At 36.2% G+C, this 23,774-nt stretch overlaps 1 protein-coding gene across 8 annotated transcripts in view; it reads left to right on the top strand.

The window, feature by feature from the left end:
• magi2a (membrane associated guanylate kinase, WW and PDZ domain containing 2a) overlaps positions 1-23,774 on the top strand; it is a 318,611-nt gene that overhangs the window by 76,512 nt on the left and 218,325 nt on the right. For all 8 annotated transcript variants that reach the window (XM_041257504.1, XM_041257508.1, XM_041257502.1 and 5 more), the window contains exon 2: positions 18,480-18,596. In XM_041257504.1, the coding sequence (XP_041113438.1) occupies positions 18,480-18,596 (117 nt within the window). The remainder of the gene's footprint in view (positions 1-18,479; positions 18,597-23,774) is intronic.

Raw genomic sequence — 23,774 nt, 5'->3', positions numbered from 1 at the left:
GATGATTCACTAACTGAACCTCTTTACGTTATCTTGCGGAAAAGTTGAAACAGCATTGACATTTCAACAGTTTGGGTGCTTTTGGGATCTCCTGAATTAGCCTATAATCACTACATTACAACGGCAGTAGATTTGTAATATAAATTCAGTAAGGCCGGTACATTAAGTGTAAGCATACAGCTTATACAGTGTGTGTTTGGAGAAGGCAGTTACTGTTAGATCATAACAGAATGCACCTGTCATTATGTCTTTAATGAACCAGTTATGTTGCAGAATGGAATTCAGCAGAAAACATGATATTTTTCCAGAAAGGACAGTAAATGAGTCCACAGCATATTAACTAAGTATTGTGTCATCTAAATCAGCCCTCCTGCCAGAATCACTCAGAGAAAATCATTGTTCAGTCAGTTACAGGGTGCACTAGTGAATTATTCATGGAATGACAGTTATATTTTGTAAAGCAAATGTTGAAACAGTTACTGACTAGTGTGCAGAACAGCCTAACAGGCGTAGTGCTGGTAAATCCCATTTAAAAGAGCTAACTGTTAGATTTCTGTTTGTCTGCAGGATGCAGATTGATTGAAGCAGTCAAGCTTTTTCCCCTGTACCCTGTAAAAAACTAAAACTCTGTGCTCCACAGATGATTCAGGTCTCTTCAAAAAGAATACACGTTAGTAAGTGTTTTGTTTTTGAGTTTATTTTCAGTCCTTCTATTTAACAATTGAGTGTTCAAAGTTATAGATGTAAGTTAGTTACAGTAGTAACATGTTCCTTCCTACTACTATGGCCAAACGTTTTGCATCGCACTACAGAATTAACTAATATTGCTTCATAAAGTCGAATGAAACCTACTGAATAATGTTAATAGATTGAATGACATTCCACATTGTAGTTTTCTGTATACTTATCGTAAAACTGAAAACATTTAAAAAATTTGACATTTTAGAATCTAACATGAAATACTTTAATACTGTTACGGCTGCCGGTAGACTTTGTGGTATAATTCTGTAGTTTCTTTGATTACATTATGTTAAATAAAATATTTAAGTATGTTCATATAATTTTAATTATATCTCAATCCTACAATTCTAGGTGATGCAAAACTTTTGGCCATAGCTATTGTACTGGCAGACAGAAAGCAGGAAACATATCGCCTGCATATCTCAGTAACATATATAATGTTAAACTATAAAGTGTGACACTATGTATGGACGCCTCCACTATGCAAACCCAGCGAGGTGTAAAATTAATTCCAAATTCAAAGCACACTAGACATGTACAGATAACATCGTACCCATGGTACAGTACCTGCTTGAAAATTAACTCATACACGCAGAATCCTCTGTTTGCCAACAGTGCTCATGCAAATAGATTATGACCTCATAACCCGAAGGACTTTTTGTTGCTCTAAAATCTGCTTGCTTCCAGCAGGGCTTGCTTATGAGAAAAGATCTTAGTCATGCCACATTGATCAGAACCAAGCAAGTATAACAGTATAGTTCCACATTATTATGTATGTTTTCCTGTGAGACTCTTCTAGAGACTAGAGCTGTTTAGAGTGGTTCATTCTTAGCAGCTGCTTTATAACTTGCTTATTGTGGTAATAAGTGATTTATTCACAGGTTTCTTATGTATTTCACCCTTGGGGGTCCTGGTTTTAATCTGTCTAAGGTCAGAATTTAAATAAGCTTGGTGGTTTTAAGCTTGCCTCCAGCTCCCATTGGTCTGTATTACAAAATCACTACACAATTTAACACAATTGTGCAGATGGTCCCTCTTTGGCAGAGAGATGCCTAGGACAAAATAGCTGGATCAACATTAAGCTGAGTGAGAGGAAAACTGCCGTTTTTGCAGTTGTGCAGTGTTGCATGCTTAAGGCCATTGCACACTGGATCCAATCATGCATCCGATTTTAACGTGCATCTAAGAAGAAAAAAAATACATTGTGTGCATTCCCTGTTGCATCTTGCTCACTGAGTCCATAATTGTCGTACTACGGTGATGTGTCAGTTTTGGAATCAATAGAAGTTAGATTTGATCCGATTTGACTTGTGTTAAAAATGACAATGACCAATGAAAAATTACTTGGAAAACACATGGATTCTTGCAGTTCCCTGAATAAAATGGAAAATCTAATTGTGTGTGCCGCCAAACAAAAATTACTTATGATAAATCCAACAAAGATTACAAAGACTTTGAAAAAAAAAAAAAGACTTGGGCGTGAATGATATGCATTGTAAAACATGAAATTATGAACTGACAGCATACATAAACATGTGGATTTTGTGCAGTATAGGCTATTAAAGCATATACTTTTTATTTCAGTTGTAGTCAAGGAAGTAAAGAAACAAAGGCTTAATCTGGAGACACATATCCGAGAAAGAAGTGTGACAGGGCAATAGAGCGGTCAGGGCTTAAAAGAGGGGCAGACATGGAATTTCTGGCTCCATACACAGAGAGTAATAGAAGGTCATTGTTGTAAAGTATTTTCGGTAGCTCATTGCTAGCTTACCAACTTTTAGATATATTTATTACAGGAGCGAGTGTTTGAAAAATGTAACATTGGTCATATAGTTTCTGATGCTATGACAACTGTGTTGTGTAATATCATGTTTTTTATTATGTGTTGCGTAACAACATTATTATAGATCTAGTAGAAACATAATAATTAGCAAACGTTTTAACTTCCAGCAGCATTTGTTGATCTTTTTTTTATAAAGTTATGTGCAATTTAAAATACTGAAACTAGGTATATTTAGTAAAGCCTCCACTGCACACCAGAGCTCTGAAGTACGATATTAACACAACTAGTGTGCAGTGGATTTACGCACAACTTCTTCGGATGAATGATGCTAAATGATGGAACGGATCAATTGTGCAAAGGCCTTTAGACTAAACATTTAGAGTGAATTTTAAACCTTTTATTTTTGCTTTGGATATGCCCAGATCAATGCATACAAGGTGTTTTTCGAGACATCTACTTTTTTAGAGTGCTGTTCAATGGCCAACCTAAAAAAGTTTTAAAATCCTTGGGATATTTTTTGAATTATTCTTCGCAAAAGCCAACATAAAATAGCTTGAACTTGCATCAAAGGTTAACTATATGGGTATGCCTTAGATACAAAGCCTGGGTGATTTTATGAAATGTTGGTGTTTGTTATTGGGATAATAGCTAAGCAGTACTCTGTACTGTAACTGCACAGCAGATGTTACATTCTTGACATAGTAAGGCCCTTTGATGTACTAATTCAATCTGTTAATTAGCTCGCCTCACGTTAGGGTGTATGTTTCTCTTTTCTAACTGGAATTCATGTGTGCAATCCTAGTTTTAGGTTTGTAATACAGTAGTCCATCTCTAATACAGACATTGTTGTGCCGCAGTTGGAAAAGCTGGACACAACGTTTGTCTCCCAGTAATATCCAGTTAAGTGTGATGCTAGGTCACTGTGAATTGCATGATCCAGAGAGACGCACTGAAAAAAAAATGCTGTTATACTGACACCAAAGACAAGATGAAAATAAATGGAAGAACAGATGCAAGTAGCTACTGAATCACTAAAATTGAGAGGGCATGTAAACTCGTACTCTGTGGAGTTTAAACTAATTGTGATCGATCAGTTGGAAAGAGGCGAGAAGCTTTCAGACATACTGATGGACTCCAGTGGTTCGAATCGCAAGATGTAGACTAATAATTAAAATTAGTTGCTTGTGCAAAGAAAGTCTGACACATACCAACAGAGAAGAAAAGCAGCAGGTAGGCTGTGTGTTTTACTTGCAGTCAAATGTTCTGTGTAAGTGTACAATTATTTATTTCTGTAAAGTGTGTGCAGTATATGTAAGGTACCGTATAGCAGGGTGCAATTTGATTGGGGGGGGGGGGGGGGGGGGGGGGGGGTATTTCTTTCGGGGGGGGGGGGGGGGGGGGGGGGGGGATTTATTTATTTTTTTATCCCTGGGACTGCACTTTCCCAGGGAAATTTTAAACATTGTAAATTATAAATGTATGTTGCATCATTTCTCCGCAAACTGACTTCAAATAAATCTCGGTCTAAGCACTTCAGACTGTGAGATAAGTAGTACCAATGTAACATGATTTAAAAACAAATTTAAAAAATTTAAAAAGGAATGGAGTTTGTTTTCATTGGAGCCGGATTATGAGGTTTGGCTGTATAAACTGGGTCAGGCTCGGATTCCAACAGTAGTGCTGTACACACGGTAGAAAGGCAAATTAACCAATGAAATCAAATATAATTGCTGTATTTCAAACCGTTATTTTTTATTATCATCAGAAATGCATACTAATACTAAAGAAAAAAAGAAATGAAAACAGGACATTAAAAATCTGTAGTAGCTTTTTTTAAACAGCCCCATAGCTAGACTGGAAATTTTACCTGCCGAGTCAGCCACTGAGTCACAATAGCCCTTCACAAAACTGGCCTTTATGGGAGAGTGGCAAAAAGAAAGCCACTGTTGAAAAAACTCACATCAAATCTCAGCTAGAGTTTGCCAAAAGGCATGTGGGAGACTCTGATACCAAGTGAAAGAAGATTCTATGGTCTAATGAGACCAAAATAGAGCTATTTGGCCTCAACGCTAAGCACTATGTTTGGCGCAAGCCTAACACCGCACATCATCCTGTGAACACCATCCCTACCATGAAGCATGGTGGTGGAAGCATCATGCTATGGGGATGCTTCTCTGCGTCAGGGCCTGGAAAGCTTGTGAAGATAGAGGGCAAAATGGATGCAGCAAAGTACAGAGAAATCCTGGAGGAAAACCTGCTGAAGTCTGCGAGAGACCTGGGACTTGGGAGAAGGTTCATCTTGCAGCAGGGCAATGACCCCAAAACATACAACCAAAGCCACAAGGCTTAAAAACAAAAAGGTCAATGTCCTGGAGTGGCCCAGTCAAAGCCCGGACCGCAATCCAATTGAGAATATGTGGAAAGAGTTGAAAATTGCTGTTCACCAAAGGTCCCCATCCAGCTTAACGGAGCTTGAGCAGTTTTGCAAAGAAGAATGGGGAAAAATTGCAGTGTGCATAGCTGGTAGAGACTTATCCAAATAGACTCATGGCTGTAATTGCTGCCAAAGGTGCCTCTACCAAATATTGACTCAAAGGGGGTGGATACTTATGCAATCAATTATTTTCTGTTTTGTATTTGTAATTAATTTAGAACAATTTGTAGATTTTATTTTTCACTTTGACATTATGGACTTTTTATGTGTTGATCAGTGGCAAAAACTCCTAATTAAATCCGTTTTGATTCCATGTTGTAACACAAAATGTGGAAAAGTCCAAGGGGGGGTGAATACTTTTGAGAGCCACTGTAATTCAATATGTTAATGTAACATTATTCGGCAGGTTTCATTTGGCTTTATGAAAAAAAAAAAGGTGTTATTTCTATAGGGTGATGCAAAACATTTGGCCAAAGCTGTATATTACAGTAAATGTTTGTAAAGACCATGTATACCAAGGAACTGCTAGTTTTAAAATATACCTATTAAAAGAGTCCTGCTTGTGGAAATGTGGATGAAAGGATTGCCGATGATCAGTTTTGTTACTGATCTAGACAGTTAATTTTCTTTTAGCTCTAAATCCTGGGGTGTAGGAATACATAGTGTTAATACATAATCACTGTATCCTGAGCTCTTTGACTTTTTAATGAGGCCCATGCCATGATCGGTTTGTAAGCAGCAGGCATCTGACAATTTCAGAAAGTGCGATGATAATAAAACAACCACAATGTCTGCAAGTTGCTAAAAACAAAAGCTATTAGTAAAGCTGCATCCACACTGGACGTGCGCGAAGTCATCGAATGTCAATCCGGACCAGATGTGACTTGGAAACGATCCAAAAGACTGGAAATAAATACATGACCCCGCCCGTGCATTCCTATTGGACATACTAGAGATGGCAAGATGAAAGCACAGCTGCATGACTGGTACAACAACTGATTTTGTACTCGGACCAACAGGATTCATATCACCAAGGTTTCAAACAGTGACTAACGCCATTGACTTTATGTTATTTGGGCATTGACCAAATAAGGCCCATAGCCACCAGCCTGCTTTGAGTTACTGTTGTGCTTATTTTCAAAATAATACAGATTTAATGTATAAATATAAATTAGTTCATCCTCTTCAGATCCGAACTGAAGTCTTAAATTATCCCAGACAATTAACTTTAAATCCAGCTTCTTTTGAAGTTTATCATATTGATCACATTACTAATTGAACAAACTGTATAGGTTCATTAAAAAAAAAAAAAAAAAAACAGAAATGTTTGTAGTTTTGCACCATATTATTCCATTAGTTTAACTGTAGTTTGAGCCACATGTGCTGTATATAGATATACAGTGCTCCCTCTCCTATAAGGTTCTCGATTATAATGTGCCTCGACATGTCCCTCAATTCCCTATACTAGTAATTCATGCAGTATTTCTACAGTAAATGCAGTACCGGTGTTGTTCAAACTGTAAACAACTTTTCAGTCTAACTTCCATTTCTGTCAATGCCTTTTGATATATCTGAACTGAAGAAATGCTGCACTGGCACTTTATAACACAGAGATCTTATTCAGCATTCGTTTTATAACTAAATAAATATTAGGCCTATTATGTGCTTATCTTTCTTAATGTGGATGAAAGGATTGCCGATGATCAGTTTTGTTACTGATCTAGACAGTTAATTTTCTTTTAGCTCTAAATCCTGGGGTGTAGGAATACATAGTGTTAATACATAATCACTGTATCCTGAGCTCTTTGACTTTTTAATGAGGCCCATGCCATGATCGGTTTGTAAGCAGCAGGCATCTGACAATTTCAGAAAGTGCGATGATAATAAAACAACCACAATGTCTGCAAGTTGCTAAAAACAAAAGCTATTAGTAAAGCTGCATCCACACTGGATGTGCGCGAAGTCATCGAATGTCAATCCGGACCAGATGTGACTTGGAAACGATCCAAAAGACTGGAAATAAATACATGACCCCGCCCGTGCATTCCTATTGGACATACTAGAGATGGCAAGATGAAAGCACAGCTGCATGACTGGTACAACAACTGATTTTGTACTCGGACCAACAGGATTCATATCACCAAGGTTTCAAACAGTGACTAACGCCATTGACTTTATGTTATTTGGGCATTGACCAAATAAGGCCCATAGCCACCAGCCTGCTTTGAGTTACTGTTGTGCTTATTTTCAAAATAATACAGATTTAATGTATAAATATAAATTAGTTCATCCTCTTCAGATCCGAACTGAAGTCTTAAATTATCCCAGACAATTAACTTTAAATCCAGCTTCTTTTGAAGTTTATCATATTGATCACATTACTAATTGAACAAACTGTATAGGTTCATTAAAAAAAAAAAAAAAAAACAGAAATGTTTGTAGTTTTGCACCATATTATTCCATTAGTTTAACTGTAGTTTGAGCCACATGTGCTGTATATAGATATACAGTGCTCCCTCTCCTATAAGGTTCTCGATTATAATGTGCCTCGACATGTCCCTCAATTCCCTATACTAGTAATTCATGCAGTATTTCTACAGTAAATGCAGTACCGGTGTTGTTCAAACTGTAAACAACTTTTCAGTCTAACTTCCATTTCTGTCAATGCCTTTTGATATATCTGAACTGAAGAAATGCTGCACTGGCACTTTATAACACAGAGATCTTATTCAGCATTCGTTTTATAACTAAATAAATATTAGGCCTATTATGTGCTTATCTTTCTTAATGTATTTACTTTTTGCTGCGAGAGGAGCTGCAGCGTTCTCCAGGTGATGAGACGCGTCAGCTTCACTTCAGCCCCGCTCCAGCAGCCGAACCTGGGGAGAGCCCACTCCCTCTTCCCCTTGCCCGACCTGCTCTCCTTCTCACCCTTGGTTTGCTTGTGTGTCGCTTCGAACTGAACTCCTGACCGCCGTTTAACCAGGCTATTTATAGTTTAAAAACTGCTACTTAAAATGATCCATGAGTGGGAATGTTACCTTTTTTTTTTTTTTTGTTAAAAAGTATAGCGTTGATTTTACATGGTGCTTTATGCATGGTTAATTCACTGAAAATTACATTTTTTTCTTCACTATAAGTGCATTATAGAGAAGGAGTTATTTTATTTTGTATTTCAGTCAGGTGTGTATTGTTATGTGTCCTGCGGCACCCCCACATTGAAAACAAGACCAAACTAATTCTGTAGCAAAATAAAACAGCACATTTAACACCACTGATTTTCTACAGTACGCTCAGCCTCCTGCGTTGCTCAATATACGAAACCCTTGATTAAACGTAACCTTATAAAACTGTATTTTTCTTTTAAAACACATTTTAATTTTATTACATGTAAATACTGTTCAGAAACATCAAGCGTTCACATATAGCAATCTTGATCTATGCAGGTGTCAAATCTAAGGGGATACAGAATTCTATGAGGATACAAAAATTTGCATAACACCGGGCTGCCTCCCTTCATCCTAAGGAGACCCACTGAAGATCTAACTGGTGCCGGCTGCTGCCTCCTTGGTTGCTGTCATTCTGACAGAGAGAGACGGACTTCCTTTGGAGTGCCCATATACTAAAATAAAGGGTGTGTAACGCGTGCAGCATTTCACATGCTATGATGACTGGCAAATGAATTTAGCTTGCTATATTCGTGCATATTATTATATTAGTGAATAGAGAGGTCACGCCTTCCTTTTTGCGTGCAGTTTGGGTTTCTCTTACCACACAGTACTTCAGGTAATTTAACACCGTTTAGTGTACGAGGCCCTTAGTATGAATTTTTCTGTACATTTATTGTATGTTTTCTTATTCTCTTTTATGAGCATGTTATTCATTCATATCTTTTAAACACTCAATCATAATTTATTCAGTAGTAGTAGTAGTAGCAGTACACTAAAACAAACTTTCAGTTTGTTGACAGAAGAAATTAAGATTTATCATGTACATTTTTTTCTAGTATTACTGTACTATTAATCATGTTATTAATCTAGATACTGTAGAGCTACCAGCAGTAGAAAGGAAAAAAATTTGATTGGGCTGTCCCTACACCTTTTAACTAGTACTGGATTATAAACCACCATTGGATTCTCCAGATGGTCTTAAGTTTCCAAAGCCACTGGGAAAAGGTACTTTTTAGGTTGTGTATTGCACTAATTAATAATATAACAACTAATTAATTTTTGGACTTGACCCAAGGACCAAAATGTGCTGAGCAGGCATGTTTAACACTTCACATCTGTCCAACAAATATTTTTATACGTTCATTAATTTTTTGATCAATAAAATATGAGAATACAGCTTGACAAAATCCTTAGCTAGATATTTCCACTATCTAAGGGATTAAGGGCCTCGTGCACTAAACGGTGTTAAATTACCTGAAATACTGCGTGTAAGAGAAACCCATACTGCACGCAAAAAGGAAGGCGTGACCGCTCTATTCACTAATATAATAATATGCATGCGTTACACACCCTTTATTTTAGTATATGGGCACTCCAAAGGACAGGTAGTCTGGCTCTCACTTTGTTAGAATGACAGCAACCAAGGAGGCAGCAGCTGCACATATTGTGAAGGATTATACTGTAGGTATAGTGTATGTGAAACACCACATTATAAGAAAGCACTTTAAAAAAAAAAAAAGCAACTTTCTTCTGAATGCACTGCACAGTGTAAAACTTAAAGGCATGCCATTGACTTCTCAAATGAACCTTCTGCTTGTTACAAGAGAAGCCTCTTTTTTGTTTGTTTCACACTCACATAAAATAAAAAGATTCAAATTCAATTTCTGTGTAAATCAGAACAGTTGCCTAACTCATACTCTACTGTATAGTCTAACACTGTAATTTATAGTGTAATGTTGTTACTGTAAAGTTGCTTGTATGATATTATTAATGTAGACTAATTGAATGACAAAACTGGAATTTAAACCCTTCTTGCATATACCATTAATGTGTTTCTTTGCCAGTAACTAAACAGTTATGCCGTGAGTGGGCTGAGAAAATGGCATTAGAGGTACGGTAATAAAAAACACAGCTGATACAGTTTATGTGAAATTCGTTTCTTAGACATGAAACATTTAAACATGAAATATGTTTGAAACAAATCTTTAATTGGAGCACAACTACAACTGCCGCAAGGATGCGACTGTTTTAAACCGCAGCACGTGAAGCAGTGCATTTATTCCGGCTATAACGTAAAAATGTGTTTTGGAGACTTCAACTTCACATTCAGCTCAGATCAGCTTATGAGCTCTGGCACCAGGGCTGCTTGTGGTTTAAGAAGGCATTGCTAATGAATTATGTAAGCACTGCATAACAGAATGAAAGCTGTCTAATGAATAAAAAAGGACCACAGCATCAAAACAGTATGTTTGTAACTGTTTGAAATGGATGACTTATCCAATGTGATAACCATTATATTTTCATGAAATTTCCAGTACTGTATGTTGACTAATTAATTGTTCCTTCAAAAAACACAGATAAGCATTAGGCATGATATTATGAAAATTTCCCTGGCTCAGATTACATTTATAAAAGTAGATTTCTTAATGTAATTGGACACCTACTGTATGTGAGTATCTTACTATCAGCTGGTTGCAGTAACAGAAGGTGCTGATTTAAGTGCTCTTGTTATTACTGTGTGTATAGAAATTTAAATGGCCAGACATTTTTCAGTCCACAGTTTGTGGTGTCTCCAGTTAATTGTTAATTTTATTATTTAATCCTGCTAAAAAAAAGAAAAAGTTTGTTTTTCAGCACCACAGCCAGGATAGCTGCACTCATCCTTACATGGCAATAGTTGGCAATTAGTATTTGATATGCAGGCCTTTAGTGTTGGGTAGGATCTGTGCTGTGCTGCTGCTGCCATTCAGATGATCATAGAATGGGAGCTTTAACATGTGTTAATATTTTCCTTATCAAGTTAGTTTCTTCCTTTTAAATGCTATTGTGTGATCATCACCTCTCGGGCCTGGTGGGAGCTTTTGCTTAATTGCAGTAAAACAAAAATACATTTGATGGCTGTGTTTGTTTGCTGTTTTCTTAATTTGTATTGCCAGTGCTCTCTGTAGCTCTGCACTGCCTCCTTCTGGGAAAGCTGTAGACTTCCTTGGAACAGTGCCACTTGTTGTAGTCAGAGCATGTGAGTGGAGTGCAGTGCTCATAAACGCCGCTCCTCGCTCTCTTCCTCTTTGAAACCGCTCGCTCCAAGGCTTTTATTTCCCCAGTCTGCTCCGCTCCTGTGCTTCTAATTCTGCAGCCAGCTCCTCTCCACTGCTAGTGTAAATCGCTTCCAAAATGTGTATCTCACTATCCCACACTTTTTCACTATTCCCTCTTTAATACATTTTTTTATTTATGGATTATTATGTTTTTGTATGTGCCACTGAGAGGTATGTTGGTAACGTCTCTTATTGCAGTTATTGAATGTGATGTAAGATAACACTGCCATGCAGTCACTGTGCTCTTTCATCATGTTGTTTGTTAAAAGTAAACACTACCACATTTGTTAACTAGTTCAGAGTTTTAGTCCTTTAGACTCTTCATGCCAGATCCTAAAATCCTAAAGGGTGCAATTGTTTTAATAAATTTCATAAAAAGGGAATCGCTCTGCAGACAGTTTTTTATTCTGTTATATAATTTTATTGTTTAATCCTGCTTAAAAAAAAAACTAAAAAAAGCTTTCTAATTTCCAGCACCACAGTCGGGTTGTATGTGTGCAATAAGACCCAACAGGCCATCCCTATACGTTGAATATAAGGAAGACTTGTGGGCGTTGTGAGGCACAAGATGAAGTTGAGTGCCTCAAACCCCCGAGAATACGGACGCCCTGTTGGGCCTTCCAGTTCATTTCATTGTTCTTCATCCAAATCGGCATGACTACTTACTACTTTGGGATTTTTTGCAGGTAATTGGTCACTCAGTTTCATAGTTACAGCTGTACATCTGTGAGTGTAAGCAAGATGGCTACCGTCTGATACTTTAAATTCTGTGAGACAGCGCAATGATTTTAGAATATGTGACAAGGCTCCAACTGTCCAATTGGAACCTTGCTCAACCAGTCACATTGCTTGTTTCACATTTGCTTGTGGTGCATTCATGGATTAACCCAGGGGCCCCAGCCATTTAGGGGGCCCCTAGTAAAACTCACTGTAACCAGTGGATCAAAATATAGCAGTAAATAAATATAGAAAAAATGTATCAATAAACAAATATTCTTTAATATAATAATGGATGAATACAATATCAGAGTGTTTGTAAGTATATCAGATATCTGTCGCTGAAGGCGCTCTCCACTGTCAAGTCAAATACAGTACTGCGTCTGTTTTCCACACACATGTTAAGAGTGTGCGTGTTGTTGTAAATGGCTACCTGTGTGAACTCTCTAAACAACAGTTACTTGCTACATTTCTTAGTTTTGAAAAGATTTTTGACTTGAGTGCATGGATTCATGGATGTAATTATTTAATGTGAATATAAACTGTTGGGATGTATTAAATATCTGAAGCAGTAGCGCTGCTATCCCAGTGTTAAAGAACATTGTATTAGTCACTAGTTTACACACAAAACATATCCTAATGTAAAACCTGAAATGTAGGTAACTATACCTCATTTTTCAATTATCTACACATTTTGTTTAATTTTTTTAATCATTTCACAAGTCATGTATTATATTGTGTTATATACATGAATCTTATCACTTTTTTTCTTTTTGTAACAAATTTATTCTGCAGTGGGTTTGGTGTTTTCTGGTAAAATATTCCATTAAAGAAGGCTGCCACCTTTAATAATGATATATACATTGTTTGGAGGTATTATGGATCTGCAAATAAAAAACATTTTTTTAAAGCACAATGATTATTATTTAAGTTTTGGTCAGGAGGCCAGTGTAGAGTGTTTTTTGCATAGGGCAGTGGACTAACGAATGTAGGTTTGTAATTGTTCGTGTTTTTACGAATGCAAATATAGGTATTTTATTTAGTTGTTTTGACAAAATCAAGCAGTTTCATTGAAGTAGTATATTTTGATACAATTTGCTTTATATTAATGCAGCAGGTAAACGTTCTACATGCATGTTCATGCATTTTACTGCTGTTTTAATGGGGTTGGTTGGTCCCCAATGTTCTTTGTGATCCAGGGCCCCAAGAAGTCTTAATCCACCTTTGGGTGCATTCATATCCTCATATGTTTGCACATGTCAATGCGTTTTCCATAAGGTGAACGATTTCATCTTATGTCAGTTAGCAGAGTACATCTGCTGTTGGAACGTTGGCAATTTTTACAATCTGACAGAAAGCATCTGTATCACACAGCCACTTCTGTATCTGCTGAAGAGAGGATGTCAGACAGGGGGAGCTGCAGGACCTTGGTTTCCTCATGATGAATTGGAAAAAAAACAACTAATTCTGATAGGCCCCCACCACAGAGCCTTCTTATGTTGCCTCCCAACAGTCTCCTCTCTCTTGTCTCTCTTATATTAGAAGGAACAGGGATGCTCCCACCAACCGCTACAAATCCTTAGATACAATTAAAATTGGGGCATTTGTAGAGCTGGAGCAAACCAAGTGAACAGGTCAGTTGGGGCATACCTGCAGAGCAATACGGAACATCTGTGAAAACTGCAAAAGAGGTGCTTTTTACAGCTTTTGCGATAGCTGTTTCAGTAGAAAGCTATGTCAGTGGTGTGGGTGTTTTGTATTTTTGGTGGTGGATGCTAAATATACTTTATTATAGCCATGGGCTGTCTTTCATTTTAAGCATTAACAAAAAAAAAAGGTTGTATGTTTTGAAGATTAGACTTTGTTGAGGTGGTTTAAGGTTTAAGATGCATAAACATTATTAAGACTGTTATCTTACTTGTATCTAATTTCCATAGTATTATTTTTGCATGATTATTAAACTGGAAGCATGTGTGTTGTGTTAAAATCGGAAGGATTTGCAACTGAAGTCATTGGAGCTTTTGTGCTGCTAAATGTGCTCAGGTTTGAAGTAAAAGCTGTGTGTTAATACTGCTCACTGGCAGCAGATTAATTATTAATTTGCACTAGTTAATTTTGTTGGTTCTGGGAATGGAAAGGTGTTCCATTAGCATGTTTTTCTATAGCAGTTACAAGACGATTACAATTCATTTTGATGGGATTCTGCTATAGTAATGTGAAACTGTCAGGTTTCATATTAAATGCCAATCTATTGTTGTCTCCTTGATAGTATTGATGATATTTCTGGAGGGATGGAAGACAATGAAATGGAGTTTGTGGAAAGATTATGTTTAGAATGACAATAGACATTTAACTATGTGTTACCTAAGGTAAGAGCTACAGCAGCTGTTCTATATAGTATGACTCAAAGTGCTTGCATATATATATATATATATATATATATATATATATATATATATATATATATATATATATATATATATATATATATATATATATATTTATTTTTTTTCTTTTGTTGTTGTTATTATTATTATTATTTATTATTATTATTATTATTATTATTATTATTATTATTATTATTATTATCTTGCTTTAAGAGTAGAACTGTATTCATTACATTGTATAGTTTTACTTAAAAGGCACCAGCCATTTTTCATCCTAATTCATTTTTGCTAACAAGACTTATTCTGTGACCTGCAGGGGAGAGGAGAGGGGAGGGGAGTGGAGTGGAGTGGAGTGGAGTGGGGTGGGGTGGGGTGTATTGGAAGGTTACTTACTGTACAAATGCATCAGTAGCACAACGGAGCTTGATAGCTTATATCAAGGTGATGGAAATAATATTAATGTCTAAAAATCAATCCCTTTCAGCCACATTTCTAAGGTGGCATAAAATTCATTTTCTTCTTTTAAAGATTAAAAAAATAAACCTGTTATCAAATTGCTTTCCAGCTTTAGATTGTGTTTCCTATTAAGGTTTCCTGTTAAGAGGTTTCCTGTTAAGGTTTAACTAAGCATAAACTGAAGAACCCTACAGTTCAAAACCTCTTATGACAAATGTGTCAAGCAGGAGAACTAGGATCCACAATTTGAAACATCTGGGTTATCCATTTACCAATAATTACAGCAGACTGAACACATTCAATATAAAGAGGGGCTTGTCAGTTTATTTTGCATTGTTTGGTGTGTTTCATTAACATAAAAAACATAATGGGCAAACAAGAATACTGTTCTCATTGATATCTAAATCTGTCATTTGTTATGACTGGAGCTCATTCCTTTTATATATACTATATCTTACAGAAAGCGGTGTACTTGCATCATTCTTATTAATTATGGGGATCTGGTCACTTCTAGAGGGTAGTCAGATTTAATTTGGCATACCTTGTGAAGTTTTTCTTTCAGCATTTATTTGGGTAGAATTATACTTGTAGTCTATTTGGCTCCATTCCACTTTACTAAACCACATACAGTAAACATGTCCCTCAAGTTTTCCTGTCAAATTTATAAAGTGTCAGTGTATACTAATAGCTGTGTTTGCATAAAGATGTGCACTGTGCCTGCGCTACGATAACTGCCTGAAGCAGTGCCCTAGTGTGTATTATAACCAGGGCTTCTGTTTATGTTCATTTCACGTTTCGTTGTTTATTTCTAGCTGTTTTCGAGTTGGCTATAAATGTATTGTTGTTGTTGTTATTATTATTATTTTGTTTAGGGCTTTCACTTTTTTATATACTGTATGAAATTATTGTTTTCAGTTACCAAAATTCTTGGGCATTTTTTTCTGGCACAATATGTATAGTAAGTTGACAGTACTTGCACACTTCAATTCTGCCTTTTCACCACAATTTGCAATTCTGTTTTAAATTCCACGATCGTGTAAATATCAAACTGTAATATAACTTTAAATCTCACGAGCAAGACCAACACCTGTTTCTAATTGTAGTCTCGTTTTAAATTTTGCTAAATAAAAAAAAGGTAGGAATTTGCTGCCACTCAGTAGTTGGGGTAGGGTTAAAGATTTCCGAATGAGATGCAAGTCAGGAAGGAGGGACATTTACCAAAAGGGAATTTTTTGTTTGTTTTTCTACAGTAGGTTATTTTATTTATTTTTCACACAGGGAAAAAGGTGAATTGACTAAGCATTTCCAGTGTTTTTCCTGTGTTTATTGGATATTCACAGATCATTGTTTGTATCAGGGGGTGTTTGATCGGTTTTTATCAGTTTAATCTGATAATAGGAAGTCTTAATTATAACTAGGGCTTGAATTTTTGGGGGTTTTATTTTTTGTTGAGTTCTGGGGTATTATTATTATTTGGCAAAATCGATTATTTTCCAGTAACTAAAAATAAACAACGCTCAAATGCATCAATTTTCAGTTCCTATAATACATGGTACGATTTACTAAACAAACATTAACATGCTGTGTTGAAGTGAGGATGTCCACGTTTAGGATTCAGGCAATTTAGAACTCCTGGATGCATTCTGCATCTGAGAATTGTGAGAAGTATTTTGTTTTAACCCCCATTACTGACCGCGTATCTATCACACTGTAATGTTGGGGTTCAGATGTGGTGAAGAAATAAATAATTCAGCTGGCTAAAGACATATTATAGTCGTGCAATTGTATTCCTGCAACCCACACACTGTACACATTGCTTTCCAACATCTCAATTCAACCCACTTCCTGGTTTATCAATAAAACTTATTGACTACAAGACTCTTAAATAACTTTATAGAAAAGATTAGAAGTCAAACACTAATGCAGTACTGCAAAGCATGCTTAACGTTAACAGACAATTTGAAATATCTGATTTATTAGCCTTTTAACAGGAAGCATTTTTTATTGATTCTATTTTTATTAATTGTAATACTTTTAATATTTTACACAAATTATTAATTTTGTAAATGTAAATGTTAACCTAACATACTGGTCCTGAATTTATTGGTCCTAAACAATAATAATAATAAAAAATCTTACAACCAAGTCATTCGAACAAGGTCCATAAAGCAATGCAGATTGGTCAGTTGCAATATCTTTGCACAATGCAAGTCTGAAAGACGTTTTCTTTTTGTAGCAAATGACTGGCATTATAAAAAATAAAAACCAGATTTTCTAAATAGGTCTTCAGGGGTGTTTTTTTTTTTTTTTGGTTATTATCAGTTAAAACCGAAAACATCAAGCCCTAATTATAATCATCTTTCTTAAATTGTAATGTGTTACTTAGATTTGACAACACACTCTGTTATACACTCCCTGTTTGCAACAGATTTCTAATTTCTGTATATGTTTTACCATAGTTTTTCTCTTAGTTTACATAAACAATTTGGTATTGTTTGTTTCTCTGGACAGAGTTATTTTTCAGTAGTATATCAAAGTATTTTGGGGCCTAATGAAGAAGATTTGCAAAACAAAATGATTATGACAATAGCCCAAAACTAAAATGTTTCTGATTTATACATTATTTCAGTGAGAATTGTATTCAAGTCACTTAGCTCAAAGTCATATCAATTCCATCCATTGTATGTGAGTGAGCCAAGATTTGAACAGGTGATCTTTTCTTTAACCACTGGACCACATAGCCTCCTTTTATGAGTGAGTGTTTAAGTTTACAAATGAATTAACATGCCAAGAAAACAATAATTCCTCGCCGCAAATGCAGCTTTGGTAATCTCAACAAATCATAAAATGACACTAATAACCCTACTTTCTGTAATTACAAATGTAATATTGTTTACTAACATATTTTTGTTTTACTTTAAGTTACATTTGTTTTCCTAATGCATGCCTTTAAAACCGGGATATGTAACCTAAATGAGGGGTCATTTTCAACATAGCCTCGATTTAACAGTGTAAAATCCATGCTGTTGTCTGCTCCAAAAATGAACAAACATAATAAATTAATCAACAAATGCACGAAAACATCTTTTAATTTACTCTAGTGAATCAATCACTTTGATCAAAATCCCATCAATATTATTGAGACTATATTGACAATTTGTTGCAGGGTAGTCTATAGAATGCTACGATATGTACTATTAAGAACTGCCAAACTATAGCTTTAAAGAAAAAAACAAAAAAAGTTCAAGTGAAACTGCCCTGTTAGCAGATGAGAAATTGTAAGTTCGTATTCATTTGTTATTTCATTACAGTTTCTGCTTTTATTTCCTCCTTTTTTGTTCCTATGTAAGGTCACTGATAATTTGTTTAAATTGATTTCAGTGATGGAACAACCATTAAAGCACCTGAGGCATGCTTTCTGTGACTTCAAAATAAGTCCTTAATTACAAAATAAACACAATGACCTAAAAGATGTCATGCAGCCAGGGTTTTGGTGCTGTTATAGAATCAGTTTCTACTACGGTAAGTAAAACAAGATTGTATTACAGATGATTGCATTTAATGGTCACCCTTTTTTATTTTTTGTCACGCTGAGATTAAATCACAAGTCCATAAAGAGAATGTGACTCTTGTTATACTTTGCAACGAATGTAACTGTTCCTTTTTATTTGTAACTTTCTTTTTGGTATGCAGGGGGCGCTGTAGACAAAGACCTTCGCCACTACCTCAATTTACGGTTCCAAAAGGGCTCTGTGGACCACGAGCTTCAGCAGATCATCCGGGATAACCTCTACCTCCGGACAGTGCCGTGTGAGTACAGTTTGGGTTTGATTCATCTTCTTTGCAGTTGTAATCTAGCTTCCTTCTCTAACGCCATCATGTAGCCTTTTTTATGTTTTTTGCTTTGTTATGGACAACATAATGCCAGCATGTACTGTGGTTCCAAGAGGCTGGCCCAATTTGTCCTTGACAAGTGTTGCTTGGTTTTTTGACCCTTTTATAAGTTTTATGAAAGACAATCTCTGTGGAAATGGAGAGTAAGTCATTGGAGCTCGCTGATTAGAATCCTGGTGGTGGTGACTTGCTGCTGTTGTCTAAGGGCACAAAGGGTGAGCTGCATTTGAAAGAAACCCATCTAGGTTTAGTCAAACTCGTCACATTTCAGCAGGGCCTATTGGGCAGATGCCCATCGAGTTGGATATTTCCAAGGCTGGGCCCTTGCTGCCAGAGTTCAGCAGCTTGGTTGCATCCATTGTTTAGGAGTAATATTTAGTCACCCTGAATGGCTGCTGATATGCAGAGGTGAGGCAACGTTCGGGTTTTGATACAGTACATTATAATATGACCCACAGTCTTTGTACAATTGCTTAATGTCTCATCCTGAAATGCAATTACTCACTTCCACAAATTTCAAGGATGTGCCTGCTTCTCTAAAGTCAGTTTTACATGGTTAGATATGTGGTTTTCTTAGGATACATATAGTACAATAATATTCACAGGTTTGTTTCAAGGAGTCAAAATTTCAACCACCAGTTTGTAGATCGCATTGCTAGCCAGACATGCCAAGTAATGACACTATCAGTTATAGCTGTGTGTAGTCTTTAATGCATCTAAATATGATTTAGAACATACAGTATCTACATTGAAAGAAGCAGGCAACTGCTGAATCTCATTGCTAGATTTCAAAATAAGATAAAAACACTGTAGTAGTAGTAATGAGGCATTGATTTAAAACACATTCTAACCTGCCAGGAAATTAAGAAGGCAAACAAATGTATTGCTTATTGCTGTACATTGTGTTTGGTTACATTTTTAGGTTTTTTTTGTATTGTAAACCTTGCTCACTGTTCAACATGACATGACAGTACTATACTAACCAAGTTATAACTTTGTCAAAATTAGGTAGGAATGAAAGAATGAATGTTTCTCACACACACACACACACACACACACACACACACACACACAGGGTTGTATGTACATTGAGAAGGTACAGGAGAGAGAGAGGAGAGAAACAGATAATAACAACAATTGCTATCTGTGGAGGAAGCGTCAGCATGGTACTTGTTGTTTGTTAGTGTTTTGTTTGTCTATTTGTTTTGTCCACCTCGCCGTTTTGTTTTTGGTGTTCTGTTTAAACCTTTTATTTTATTTAATAAATACGTGCATCAGCGCATTCTATACCCCAGTCTGCGGTTGCCTCCATTCACTTCCTGGCCTGATGTCACCACCAGCCACCCTGGTCACAGGTCTCTATCGCATGGGGTCCAGTTTTGTTCATGTTGGGAGCTCTTGTGAGATGTCGTAGACAGTCGGATTTACTGGTGGTGGATTTAAAGTACATGCAATGCCTCATATGAGGTTTACTTTTCAGTAATTAAAAAATGTAATTAAAATATACATCAAACAGTAAGTATAACCCTTTCAAATGTATGAAATACATTTTAGAAATTATCTTTCTTAAACTGTAATGTGTTACTTAGATTTGACAACACACTCTGTTATACACTCCCTGTTTGCAACAGATTTCTAATTTCTGTATATGTTATACCAAAGTTTTTCTCTTAGTTTACATAAACAATTTGGTATTGTTTGTTTCTCTGGACAGAGTTATTTTTCAGTAGTATATCAAAGTATTTTGGGGCCTAATGAAGAAGATTTGCAAAACAAAATGATTATGACAATAGCCCAAAACTAAAATGTTTCTGATTTCTAAATTATTTCAGTGAGAATTGTATTCAAGTCACTTAGTTCAAAGTCATATCGATTTCATCCATTGTTATGCGATTTTTACATTGCATTTCCCTAGAATTAAAAGTCCATAAAGCTAATCAATGGGCATGCTGAAGTACATTAGTTTGTATTATTTTTTTTACAATTGTTTCTGAATGAAAACACATTTTATAGCTAATGGCCAAGAAAATAATTTTTACAATTAAAGCATTTCACAGCCGATTTAAGTGCAGTCTTGGACAAAATGTGAATAAGAGTTAATTTTCAATTTAATAAATACAGTATTAGTTTATGTGCATATGGTATAGTGTCTTAAGAGACTCAGGTTGCTTGGAATCATCAAATGCTAGACAAGTCTTATTGTTTGTTTGATATGAAGCTAATCCTGATTTGGTGTTGGTTACAGAAAGGTTGGTTCTCAAATACCACTTTTCCACTGGCACAGCTGAGCCGTGCTGGTCTAGGGCATGAGGGCCAGTGGTTTTCCACTGGCTATTTGTTATAAGAACATAAGAACATAAGAAAGTTTACAAACGAGAGGAGCCCATTCGGCCCATCTTGCTCGTTTGGTGGTTAGTAGCTTATTGATCCCAGAATCTCATCAAGCAGCTTCTTGAAGGATCCCAGGGTGTCAGCTTCAACAACATTACTGGGGAGTTGATTCCAGACCCTCACAATTCTCTGTGTAAAAAAGTGCCTCTTATTTTCTGTTCTGAATGCCCCTTTGTCTAATCTCCATTTGTGACCCCTGGTCCTTGTTTCTTTTTTCAGGCTGAAAAAGTCCCTTGGGTCGACACTGTCAACCTTTTAGAATTTTGAATGCTTGAATTAGGTCGCCACGTAGTCTTCTTTGTTCAAGACTGAACAGATTCAACTCTTTTAGCCTGTTTGCATATGACATGCCTTTTAAGCCCGGAATAATTCTGGTCGCTCTTCTTTGCACTCTTTCTAGAGCAGCAATATCTTTTTTATAGCGAGGTGACCAGAACTGCACACAATATTCAAGATGAGGTCTTACTAGTGCATTGTACAGTTTTAACATTACTTCCCTTGATTTAAATTCAACACTTTTCACAATGTATCCGAGCATCTTGTTAGCCTTTTTTATAGCTTCCCCACGTTGTCTAGATGAAGACATTTCTGAGTCAACAAAAACTCCTAGGTCTTTTTCATAGATTCCTTCTCCAATTTCAGTATCTCCCATATGATATTTATAATGTACATTTTTATTTCCTGCGTGCAGTACCTTACACTTTTCTCTATTAAATGTCATTTGCCATGTGTCTGCCCAGTTCTGAATCTTGTCTAGATCATTTTGAATGACCTTTGCTGCTACAACAGTGTTTGCCACTCCTCCTACTTCTGTGTCGTCTGCAAATTTAACAAGTTTGCTTACTATACCAGAATCTAAATCGTTAATGTAGATTAGGAATAGCAGAGGACCTAATACTGATCCCTGTGGTACACCACTGGTTACCACACTCCATTCTGAGGTTTCTCCTCTAATCAGTACTTTCTGTTTTCTACATGTTAACCACTCCCTAATCCATGTACATGTGTTTCCTTGAATCCCAACTGCGTTCAGTTTGAGAATTAATCTTTTTTGCGGGACTTTGTCAAAAGCTTTCCGGAAATCTAAATAAACCATGTCATATGCTTTGCAATTATCCATTAGCGATTTTGCATCCTCAAAAAAATCAAGCAAGTTAGTTAGACACGATCTCCCTTTCCTAAAACCATGTTGACTGTCTCCCAGGACCCTGTTACCATATAGGTAATTTTCCATTTTTATTTTATTCCATTTCTTATTATAGTTTCCATAAGTTTGCATATAATAGAAGTCAGGCTTACTGGTCTGTAGTTACCTGGTTCAGTTTTGTTTCCCTTTTTGTGGATCGGTATTACGTTTGCAATTTTCCAGTCTGTCGGTACCACCCGTGTCAAGAGACTGCTGCATGATCTTGGTTAGTGGTTTGTAAATTACTTCTTTCATTTATTTGAGTACTACTGGGAGGATCTCATCCAGCCTAGGGGATTTGTTTAGTTTGTTTTAGTCCCTTTAACACTTCTGCCTCAGTTATGCTAAAGTTATTTAAAACTGGATAGGAACTGGATGACATGTGGGGCATGTTGTCAGTATCTTCCTTTGTAAAAACTTGTGAAAAGTAATCATTTAATATATTTGCTATTTTTTTTTCTTTATCTATGATTTTGCCATTTGTATCTCTTAAACATTTAATCTCCTCTTTGAATGTTCTCTTGCTGTTGTAATATTGGAAAAACATTTTGGAATTGGTTTTAGCTCCCTTAGCATTGTTCATTTCTATTTCTCTCTTGGCCTTTCTAACTTCCTTTTTGACTTCCGTTTGCAGTTCCGTGTACTCTTTCTGCGAACTTTCTTTTTGGTCCTTTTTAATGCTCTGTAAAGTGCCTTTTTTCGCTGAATATTTTTTTTAATTGATCTATTAAACCATTTTGGCAATTTAGTTTTACATTTAGATTTGTCTACTTTAGGGATGTAATTGTTTTGTGCCTCTAGTACTACATTTTTAAAGCACAACCATCCTTCTTCTGTAGGTGTTTTCTCTATTTTACTCCAATCTACTTCTGTTATTCTCTGTTGCATACCTTCATAGTTTGCTTTTCTAAAATTGTAAACCTTAGCTTTAGTCATTACTTTTGGGGTTTTAAAAAACACTTCAAATGAGACCATGTTGTGGTCTGAGTTTGCCAGTGGTTCTCTGACCTCTATTTTAGTTATTCTATCTTCATTACTTGAAAAGACTAAATCAAGGCATGCCTCCTCTCTAGTCGGTGCCTTGACAAATTGTGTTAGGAAGCAGTCATTTGTCATTTCCACCATTTCTATTTCATCCTTCGTGCTACCCACCGGGTTTTCCCATTGTATATGGGGGAAGTTGAAATCCCCCATTAGTATGGCTTCTCCTTTGCTACACGCATTTCTAATGTCATTGTATAACAGATTATTTTGCTCACCGTCTGAATCTGGCGGTCTATAGCATGCTCCTATTATTATGCCCTTTGAATTTTTGTCCGTTATTCTGACCCATATTGATTCGGCTTTATTTTCTTTGTCCAGGTTTAACACATGGGCTTCAAGACTGTTTCTTATGTATAGCACTACCCCTCCTCCTCTTCTGTCCTGCCTGTCTTTCCTATACAGTGTATACCCACAAATATTATCAGACACTCTCAGACAACCAAGTTTCATTGTCGAGCTGAGTGAGAACCAAG

The sequence above is a fragment of the Polyodon spathula genome, chromosome 8 (assembly GCF_017654505.1).
Source record: "Polyodon spathula isolate WHYD16114869_AA chromosome 8, ASM1765450v1, whole genome shotgun sequence".
In the NCBI taxonomy this organism is placed as follows: domain Eukaryota; kingdom Metazoa; phylum Chordata; class Actinopteri; order Acipenseriformes; family Polyodontidae; genus Polyodon; species Polyodon spathula.
Note: the sequence above shows the minus strand (reverse complement) of the source record. Positions and strands in the feature narration are given on the sequence as shown.